Source organism: Aegilops tauschii, chromosome 6 (assembly GCF_002575655.3).
Source record: "Aegilops tauschii subsp. strangulata cultivar AL8/78 chromosome 6, Aet v6.0, whole genome shotgun sequence".
Classification (NCBI taxonomy): domain Eukaryota; kingdom Viridiplantae; phylum Streptophyta; class Magnoliopsida; order Poales; family Poaceae; genus Aegilops; species Aegilops tauschii.
Genome location: NC_053040.3, coordinates 2,375,980 through 2,386,871, shown reverse-complemented (window position 1 = coordinate 2,386,871; position 10,892 = coordinate 2,375,980). Strand labels below are relative to the sequence as shown.

Below are 10,892 nucleotides of genomic sequence, written 5' to 3'. Positions count from 1 at the left end.
TCCGAGCGGTACCCCGCTCGATTTGCTGTTGTCCGGTACACCGCACTAACCTGGTCGAAATTTCCAAACAATTTTGAATTCATGAACATTTTTTGATTTCTCAAAAATATCCAAAACTCGCACCTTTTTGGAATTTGTAATTTTCGGAAATCCCAAGTCAAGTTAAAGAAATATAGATGTCCGCCGCCAAAAAAAGAATAGACATAGATGTGTATGGGGGGAATTAGACATTTAGTCATTTTCATATAGCTTACAAAAACTAACACATAGGAAGATGTGTCAATTTTGTGGGGCTCAACGCTGAATAGAACACGGAAACCATTTTTTTAGGAAATACGCGATGTACTAAATAAAATCATAAAACGCTGTATATAGATCCAAAAAAGACCTCCATGTAAGAGGGTTAATTTTGTTTGTTATTTACGGATCTTTTTGAATTTTTGATCATTTTTTAGATTTCCAAAATATGTTTTGAATACACGATAAAATCATGAGTACATTTTATTTCGTGAGCATTTTTCTGAAATCATGATTTTTATTATAATATGCGAAGAGTTATTTTAAAATACCAGACATTTTATAATTTTCCAAACATTTTTTGATTTCTCAAAAAAAAATCCAAAACTCACAACTTTTTGGAATTTGTAATTTTTGGAAACCCCAAGTTAATTTAAAGAATATAGATGTCCGCCGCCAAAAAAAGAATAAACATAGATGTGTATGGGCGCAAATTAGACATTTAGTCATTCTCCTATAGCTTAAAAACTAACACATTGGAAGATGTGTCAATTTTGTGGGGCTCAAAGCTGAACAGCACATGGAAACCATTTTTTAGGAAATGCGTGATGTACTAAATAAAATCATAAAACGACGTCTATACATCCAAAAAAGACCTCTATGTAAGCGGGTTAATATTGTTTGTTATTTACGGGATCTGCTTGAATTTGGAACATATTTGAATTTCCAAAATATGTTTTGAATACATGATAACATCATGAGTACTTTTTATTTCGTGAGCATTTTTTCGAAATCATGATTTCTATGATAATATGCAAAGAGTTCTTTTTAAATATCGGACATTTTAAAATTTTCCAAACATTTTTTATTTCTCAAAAAAATCCAAAACTCGCACCTTTTTGAAATTTGTAATTTTTGGAAATCCCAAGTTAATTTAAAGAAGAAAAAAAGAAAAAGAAATAAGAAAAGACAATTGATGATAATGGAAGAAGCAAACACTATGAATATGCTTCTGTGTAATTCTAGCGATTAATTCGAAATTGTAAGCAGACTTTGCTGAATTCTGCCAATTGGTGGTAAGCTTCCTGGAAATTGAGCGTCGTAGTTTACTGAGAACGACACTCTGGGTCAAGTTTCCCCGTCCAAGAAATTGCTTAGGTTGAGCAGGAATAAGTTGAGCAGGACTTACGCTTACAATGACACCGGCTGCTTTGTTTGGCATGGGGACCTGATTAACCTCCAAGAACAATACATGGGAACTGGACTCCTCCTCAGGCTTGCAGCATCCGAGCTGCCAGATCAAAAAAGGAGGAAAACAAGGATCAGTGGTTCAGTTGTTGGTGGAGTTGCCGCATTTTTACTTGCGATTACGTTGTTCTTCCTATTTCATCACTGCTGGCGACACAAAACACTTCGGATATCCGAGAATGCTGGGGCTGCACCGACTAACTTCGGGTACAATGATCTGTTGGATGATATTCGAAGCACCGGTTCACTTCTTCTCGATCTATCAACACTAAGAGCGGCAACACATGACTTTGGCGAAGGAAACATGCTTGGTAAAGGAGGTTTTGGGATGGTTCAAAAGGTACAAACCATGCCATATGTGTACTATTTTTATCAACTTTATATATATATTTACCAATGAGTATGCATGTTCTCTTGCATAGGGAGTCCTGTCTGACGGTAAACAAATAGCGGTAAAAAGACTATGTCAGAGTTCCAGACAAGGAATAGGGGAACTGAAAAGTGAACTTGTCCTGGTCGCTAAGCTTCGCCACAGGAATCGTGTGAGCCTCATTGGTGTTTGTTTGGAAGAACAAGAGAAAATACTTTTGTATGAATTTATGCCCAACAGAAGCCTTGACACCATTCTTTTTGGTACAGCCTTTTCACTATTATAATTCATTTCTCAGAAGGAAAATTTTCACAATGTCTGAGCTGAGAGTAGTGCTAGTGCCGCCAAACTTTCACTGAAATGCTGATACTTATTGTTTGGATGGCAGATTCCGAGAAATGCAAGGACCTAGATTTGGGAACGAGATTCAAGATTATCAGTGGAGGTGCTAGGGGGTTACGGTATCTCCATGAAGAATCTCAATTGAAGATAGTTCACCGTGACCTGAAAGTGAGCAATATCCTATTGGACCTTGATTACAACCCTAAGATTTCTGACTTTGGGCTAGCAAAGATATTTGGAGGGGATCAATCAGAAGATGTCACTAGGCGCATCACTGGGACATAGTAAGCACAGTCAGCATTAGTAATGCAGAGATTTAGTAGAAACCGAAGCAGGCCTTACCGAGTAGAAGCAGCTAAGCATGAGTAATAAGGAGCTCTCCAGCCTCCAAAAGGAAAGGTCCAAGGGCTCCTCTGCTGACTGAAACCAAGGTTGACCGAAGCCGCCGACTAGATGGACAAAGGCCATGGTTGGATTTGGATGGAGCAAGACCAAAGCAAGAGCAATGGTTGTCTTGTTCCTTTCCGAGAGCAGAAGAGCAGAGCAAGGCATGTGACGCGTGCCAGGGCGAAGCCAGCAATTTGGCATGGCTTGGCATCCTCCATACCTAAATTGCTGCAAATACATAGATACTTGTTTGAAGATTGAGCTGAGCGGTGGGCCCTTGCCTGCTTGATGGGCCTGATTGCTGGTGACTTATCGACTGCGCGCACATCTACACTAACATATGTAAAATTGTTGATGTTTACCCTAGCTGAGCCCAAACCCAAGCGATGAGAGACTATAATCGCTCCTCTACTTGTGATCTCGCGGAGGCGGCAAGGCGGGGACCAACATGGCAGAATTTTAGTTACCGTTGACTGAAATAAGCTCCGCCGATTCATCGTTCACATTCAGTCTATTCTAGTGCTCTACCATTGTTGAATGACTAATTGATCAATTTTCTCATGTGATTTTATCTACATATTTATTTAAGGAGCATTTATCCAAAGCAAGTGGTACTTGCAGCTCTACTTTTGGATGTTTTGTAGATCATCTTGATGTCTATCTAGTTAATATTGATGACTAATTGGAGATCGGTCATGCATGTAATCTTTATCTAGTAAGATATCTAGCATGATATTGGATCTTGGTTAACTTGTTGATCACAAGTAATATTTATCTAATATTCTTGTGAGCTCTTGCGTAGTTGCATAATACATGGTTTGATCCTTCATAAACTCCGCCACACCTACAATTTTTTCCTGCCTCCGCCACTGGACACGTGCGACGACCAACTAGGTCTGTAGGTCGTGATACCAGTAAATTTACTTTTTTGAGAGAAAGTTATGGAATTATCTTGGCTTATTTTTTTAGGTATATTCATTCATTTGCTATGTCTTCTCATGTTACAGATGGTGCCAGGGCATCATCAAGAGAGAGAGAGAGAGAGGCAAGGGAGGGATGTGGGGAAGCTAATGGCCGTTGGATCGAGGGATCTGACGGCTGCCTTAAAACACACACAGTGTGTACTACTTCAGGTTTTTGGTGGGCTGTGGGCTACCTCGGCTAGAGTTTGCTGGGATGTGACAGCATTGGAATTGGACATATGAATTGATTAAATTGATGTATACCAACGTAGAATTAATGATTTTTTTGACTTACCTATGATTACAAAAGCATGACATATTGGCAACGTATGAGTGAATCAAACTTGCAGGACAAATTTTTAACAGTTCAGTTTTGGAGTACAGAAGATTCTACAAATATGCTACCTAATAAAACACTAGAAACCATATTTAAAATGTTAATTAGATATATTCTTAGAGTTCTCCGGATCATGATTATTAATGATATTAAAACATATATGAACACACACAAACATACAAATATTTGTAATTTATAAAATTTTCAAAGTTAGTTTAAAATGGAACTTTTAATTTACATAATCAATTCTTTTAATGATATAAATTACAATTGTATAATAATGAATATTATAAATAATATTTGGCAGCATTTGTATATGATTAACTGTTAAAACTCACTAAAATTATTCTCATTATGATTGTATTATAATAATACAAATTTTAAGTAAATATAAATGTTTTGTTATAAAATTACTAATTTAATTCGCTCTAGATTTGAAAATTTAATTCGATCAACGTTGCTCAACAAATATTTTAAGTACAAAACGATAATAATACTTAATGCAATAGTTATCTTAACTGAAATTGGTTTCAATGACAGCGTACATTGTTGGTCTTATTATTTCTGCACTGGTGAGTTGGGACTAAGAAAAAAGAGTGATCAAGAACGCAATATATGTAAAAGTTCTATCAAGGAAAACTATGAAGTTGCTCATTCGACTCTTAAAAGTCGCGAGGAAAATTAAGTAAGCTATCTATTAATGCGATATTTTGAATAAAAAATGGATCAACTATGATTAAAAAATTTGAAGTCAATTGCTTGTCTAATACTATTATAAGAAATTTTTCTATGAAAGAAAAACTCAAATACTTACAACTAGAAAATTATGTTTATTTTACATTTTTGCATAAATCTAATTTTCATTTTTTAGAATTGTGTATTTTCTCTTTACATCTTGGTTAGAAATTTTTTAGGGGAAAATATTTAATGTACATTTGATTTTTTTTAGTGATAGTTTTTCATTAGAGGACGATGTATGTTTCTAAGTAGGCTATCGAAGTGAGGAACAACGATGGCCCATTGACTTGCCCGTCTAGTGAAGCAGCGGTAATAGTGGTGGGTGCAAGAGGAATGCACCATTGTTCTGCCAGACCAACTCAAGCTCCGCGCACACCCACTCTGATAAGTTCTATGTCATGACATATGTGAGGATACATGACAATACTTGGGGTGCAATGGTCAAAAGCTCTCAAGAATGTCAGGTGGCTTGTCTGAATAATTGCTCTTGCACTGCTTACTCTTACAATCACGCCGGGTGTGTTGTTTGGCATGGGGACCTAATTAACCTCCAAGAGCAATATAGTGGAAAAGGAGGTGGTACACTCCTCCACAGGCTTGCACCATCCGAGCTGCCAGATCAACAAAGGAGGAAAACAAGGATCAGTGGTTCAGTTGTTGGTGGAGTTGCTGCAGATTTGGTAATTCTTGCGATTATGTTGTTCTTCCTATGTCAGAAGCGCCGCCGAGACAAAACTCTTCGGATATCCGAGAATGCTGGGGCTGCACCGAATGACTTCAGGTACAATGATCTGTTGGATGATATTTGAAGCACCGATTCACTTCTTCTCAATCTGTCAACACTAAGAGTGGCAAAAAAATTTATGTTATTTTGTGAAGGAATGAAAACAATTCTATATAGAATGGGTTGGGAATTATGCCTAGATCCCGTGTAAATGGAAATTTTATTGATAAGACCTCCTCAATTGTAGCCAATATTTTATGAATTTGGCGAAGGAAATATGCTTGGTTTTGGGGTGGTTCATAAGGTACAAACCATGCCATATATGTACTACTTTTATCAACTTCATATATTTACCAATGAGTATGCATCTTCTCTGCACAGGGAGTCTTACCTGACGGTAAACAAATAGCAGTAAAAAGACTATGTTGGAGTTCCCGGCAAGGAATAGGGGAACTGAAAAGTGAACTTGTCCTGGTTACTAAGCTTCGCCACATGAATCTTATGAGCCTCATTGGTGTTTGTTTGGAAGAACAAGAGAAAATACTTGTGTATGAATTTATGCCGAACAGAAGCCTTGACACCATTCTTTTCGGTACAGACTCTTAACTATTAATTAATTAATTTCTCAAAAGGAAATTTTTCCCTATGGCCAAGCTGAGAGTAGTGCAAGTACCGCCCAACTTCCACTTCAATGCTGATACTTATTGTTTGAATGGCAGATTCTGAGAAACACAGAGACCTAGATTGGGGAAGGAGATTCAAGATTATCAATTGGGGTTGCTAGGGGGTTACGGTATCTCCATGAAGAATCTCAATTGAAGATAGTTCACCGTGACCTGAAAGCGAGCAATATCCTATTGGACCTCGATTACAACACTAAGATTTCTGACTTTGGCTTTGCGAAGATATTCGGAGGGGATCAATCAGAAGATGTCACTAGGCACATCGCTGGGACATAGTAAGCACAGTCAGCCTTAGTATTGCAATAAAGTAGAACATACATATATTAACAGTTATGCTGTTGCAGCGGATACATGTCACCTGAATATGCCATGCAAGGTCAATACTCGGCAAAGTCGGACGCATTCAGCTTTGGTGTTTTGGTTTTGGAGATGGTCACGGGAAGAAGAAACAATGGGTCCTGCAACTCCGAGCAATATGTCTGTCTCGTAAATCTTGTAAGTACTACTTAAGAACCAATGCCAGTAAACTCCGTGTTTGTGGCTGAATCACTGTCATAATAACTGAAGAATTTACCAATCCGGTGCAGGTATGGGAGCACTGGACCAGGGGAAACGTCATCGAGTTGATCGATCCATCCCTTAGTGACCATCCTTCTCACGTTGACCAGGCATTGAAGTGCATCCAGATCGGGCTGCTGTGCATGCAGAACAGGCCTGAAGACAGACCGACGACGTCGTCCGTGAATGTCATGCTTAGCAGCCAGAGTGTCCGACTCCAAATTCCATGCCAGGCTTCTCTGATGGATTGAGTGGATGCAATGATAATAATTCAGAAGTGGCGTCCTCAAATGGAATGACCATCACAAAGCTCGAGCCAAGATGAGCCTTTGAAACAGTTGCTGAACAAGACTCACTAGTGTCACTTTACTGTCTTTTTAGATGAAAAGTCTTATGTGCCTCCAACATTATCTCGGGTGTCAGTTTTTCTGTCAAGTGGGATTATGGTATTGCTGCTGGAAAAAAATGTTAACTCATGCAAATACATGTATCGATAGTGAATTCAGCAGCCTTTTCATTTTGTCATTTTGATTAGCTTTGTGTAAAATTTCACTTGCAATAAAGACAAGGTTTTCTATGATGCAGGCAGTGCAGACCCAGTTTTCTGCCGTTGGCGAGATAGATTTAATGCTGTCTTTGGTAGCTTGGATTTAAGAGAGATCCAATTAGTGGATCAAAATTTTATTCGAATGAAAACAACATTGAGATGCTTGACAGAATGCTCAAGACCAAAGACTGAGAACAAAGACCCTTTTTGAGAGCACAAGAGCAGAGCAAGGCAATAATGGAGCAGTGGTACTGGTCATGGAGAGTATAGTATAGAGAGTCTCACGAGCTTATAGTGTTTGACAGAGCAGTGGGACGGGTCTGGCTGTTCTATACGTAAGAAGAGCACAAGTATTTTGGACGTTGTTCATGTTCATGGTCTACTGCTACCTCTGCCTGCCTGCCTGCATAGTACAGACAGAGATGACTAATGCCCACTTTCACGAGCTGATTACACTGTAGTGGGGGCCAGGACGTCATCAAGATAGAGAGGCGAGGAAGGGATGCGGGGAAGCTAATGGCCATTGGATCGAGGGATCTGACGGCTGCCTTAAAAGGCAACGCGTACCGCTTCGCGGTTTTGATGGGCTGTGGGCCGCCTCGGCTAGAGCTGCTACTGCTGCAGTGCTTCCTGGGTTGGGCCTTTAGGCTAGTTAGGTTAGGATTCTACTTATTATTTCTATTTTCTATTTTTATGTCTTATTTTCCATTTGAAATTTAAATTTCATTCAAAGATAAAACTTACTCCAAAATCTTTTAGAAGAAAAAATACAGAGCTCCAACAAAATATTTGGGACTCGGGAAACTTGAATTTCATCCCAATTTAAATAAGTGAATTGTCTCCCTATTTTGGGATATTAGTTTATTCCCTAAACACTTTTAGGGTTCAATTTAATTCCCAATTTTTATTAGGGCCTCAATATTTTTTTTATTTATTGAAATTATTTTCCAACCCAATATCAAGTAGAAGTTACACCCAAATTTGTAGGTCTATTTTGTCATTATAAATAATCCCTTATAGACAATTTAGGGTTTTAAAAAATTTAAAAATTATTTTTGATCCACAAATAACACTAAAATCAATAACCTCCTAGACAAAACAAGCTAAGATCAAGCAATCATAAAAACTTATGTAACTAAAACTATTTAAATTATTTACATTCCAAAATTAGCAAAAATATTGGGATGTGACAGCATTGGAATTGAGCATATGAAATGATTAAATTGATCTATACAAAAGTAGAATTAATAAAACAAATTAACTTATGGATGATTACAAAGTATGAAATATTGCCAAAGTGTAGGTGAATCAAACTTATAGGACCAATTTTCTAACAGTTCAATTTTGCACTAGAAGGTTCTACACATAAGCTACGTAATAATACACTAGAAACCATATTTGAAATATTAATTGTATTATATGCTTAGATCTCCGGATCATGTTAATTAATGATATCAAAATATATATGAACCCACACATACATACGAATATATGTAATTTAAAAATTGTAAAGTTTGTTAAAAAAGATCGTTTTCTATTTTTTTACTTTGTAGAACCATTTTTTAAGGATGTACATTACAATTGTATAATAATGAATATTGTAATTAATATTTGTTGCATTAGTATATGATTAACTGTTGAAACTGAATAAAAAATACTCATTAAAATTGTATTGTAATAAGAAAAGGTTTAAGTAAGTATGAAAGTTTGGTATATAAAATTGTCAATTTAATTCGCTCTAAATTCAAAGTTTAATTCGATTGACGCTGCTCAACGAATTTATTCAAGTAGACGAAGATAATAATCTTTAGTGCAATAATTTAGCTTAAGTATAAACGGGTTACAATTATCGCGTATATTGATTTTTCTTAACATTTTTTTCCTAGTGAGGTGCGTCTAAGAAGCAACCAACGTGAAAAATACAAGATGATTTTGGAGAATTTAAACTCATGAGTGAAAATAAGGCAATATGCATAAAATTGAGTCACAGAAACTAAGAAAAGAAAATTTTATCATTATATAAATTTACTCGTTAGACTCTTGAATTTCTCGATGTTAATTTAGTAAGCTAAACATTACAACGATATTTTAAAGGAAAATCGTCCAACTATGATTTAAAAAATTTAAGTTAACTGTTTGTCCAATACTATTATAAGAAAATTTTCTACAAAAGAAAAACTCAAATACTTAGAACTAGGAAACATAGCTTTATTTAATATTTTTGCCCTGATCTACTTGTCATTTTTTTTAGAATTCTGTGTTTGATTTACATCTTGTTGAGAAAAAAAATTAGGGAAGAAACATTTTAGTGTACATTGGATTTTTTAGTGATCATTTTTCATTAGAGGACGACATATGGTTCTAGGAGGGTTAATGCTGATGGCCCATTGACTTGCCCGTCTGGTGAAGCAGCGGTAATGGCATGGCACACGCCCCCCCCCCCCCCTCTCTCAATTATATCAGTGATGCTGGACAGTCACCGCTGCAAGGAAAAGCAAAGGTGCAGAAGCATGATTGAGTCGAAAGCCTAGTCGAGCCATTATCCCCTGACTTTGATGGGCCTTGCAATAGTAGGGCAACTTCTCTTTCCAGAATGTTTGAAAATCTGAGGCATAGTTGATCAACCGAGGAAACCGAGGACAAGCTATGATAGAAAGACATGGAGACTTGTTAACGAGGTTAACGGAACATAGGATACAACCTAGAGCGTGACCACATGTGCACCTCCACATGCAAGAAATTAACCTAGTAGAGCAAAGATAAACCCATTCAGAGTATCAGAAAGCATCTCGGACCACACACCACGGGTGGTCTGGCCACCACTTTCACGGGTGCCAGGACTGTCCCTCTAGTGACCTCTATCTAGCCTACCAACTTATATCTAGTCTATTTGGCTAGCTCGTGTCACCCTTATATAATAGGTTAAGGTTGCACATATTCGACTCAAACATTTAAAAGCATCTACAGCCGGGCGCCTCAAACAGCGCTCAAACGACTGAGCGGATGACTCGGTCACTGAAGGGTAAAAAAACGATCTGGACGAGCACCTCAAACCGGCATCAAACGCTCGGGCTGAACGATACCTCTAATATACAACACAAATCTGGGACGGATATGGGGAGGTCTAGTGCGACCGGGCATGTCCGCCACATCGGACCCAACAGCCCGACGCCACCACAAATTGCACCACCTACGACCTACCCGATTTCACTTGTGCCAGACTACACCTTGCCCTCTCTGTGTTCGACACATTGTCTGACGAGGTTTTTTGGTGACTTTTTTTGTAGGAGCTTGCTGAAATGATTCAAAAAGAGTTCTCATAAAACTCTTGCTCACTGATAGTAGGGGCCATCAATGCTCACCTTGTGAACGGTATTACTTCACAAAGTGAGCATTGATAGCTCCTATTAAGAGAGAGAAGCTTAATGCTTTTGCACGACGTGGCTATTTAAGCCGGCCGCGTCGCTCCTCCAGTGGTGAGGTGGGACTAAAACCCCCCAACCACATTGGCCCAACACGGATGTTTCTACACTAAAAGTAATAACTACGAATAAATTATTTGGTGTTTATCCACCCCAAAGCAGAAAGGGGGCATCCTCCGCTCCTCCAGCCCAAGCTTCTCCGCATCGTGCACCTCGACGGGCCCTCGTGGTGCTGGTCCACAACCCCAACGCCCGCTCTGCGGCATCATCCGGCACGACGCCAGGTTTCCACACACATTTATTGTTCAGTGCATTGTGTTGTCTTAACTTGCATCAT

The 10,892-nt window shown here is 38.2% G+C and overlaps 1 protein-coding gene and 1 pseudogene across 1 annotated transcript; both read left to right on the top strand.

Annotated features, from left to right (window-relative positions):
- The first annotated feature begins 1,489 nt into the window (after positions 1-1,489).
- On the top strand, positions 1,490-2,482 carry LOC109756599 (cysteine-rich receptor-like protein kinase 6). Its single transcript, XM_073500698.1, has 3 exons — positions 1,490-1,825; positions 1,908-2,118; positions 2,244-2,482. Exons 1-3 carry the CDS (start codon positions 1,490-1,492, stop codon positions 2,480-2,482), a joined length of 786 nt encoding a protein of 261 aa, XP_073356799.1.
- Positions 2,483-2,650: 168 nt separating this feature from the next.
- On the top strand, positions 2,651-6,911 carry LOC141020620 (cysteine-rich receptor-like protein kinase 6; annotated as a pseudogene).
- Positions 6,912-10,892: the final 3,981 nt, after the last annotated feature.

Excerpts from the sequence above, each read along its gene's own strand:
- LOC109756599 (XM_073500698.1), top strand. The coding sequence starts at position 1,490 with ATGGGAACTGGACTCCTCCTCAGGCTTGCAGCATCCGAGCTGCCAGAT. Across the intron at positions 1,826-1,907 it reads GTTTTGGGATGGTTCAAAAG|GGAGTCCTGTCTGACGGTAA; the intron begins GTACAAACCATG and ends TCTCTTGCATAG. Across the intron at positions 2,119-2,243 it reads CCTTGACACCATTCTTTTTG|ATTCCGAGAAATGCAAGGAC; the intron begins GTACAGCCTTTT and ends TTTGGATGGCAG.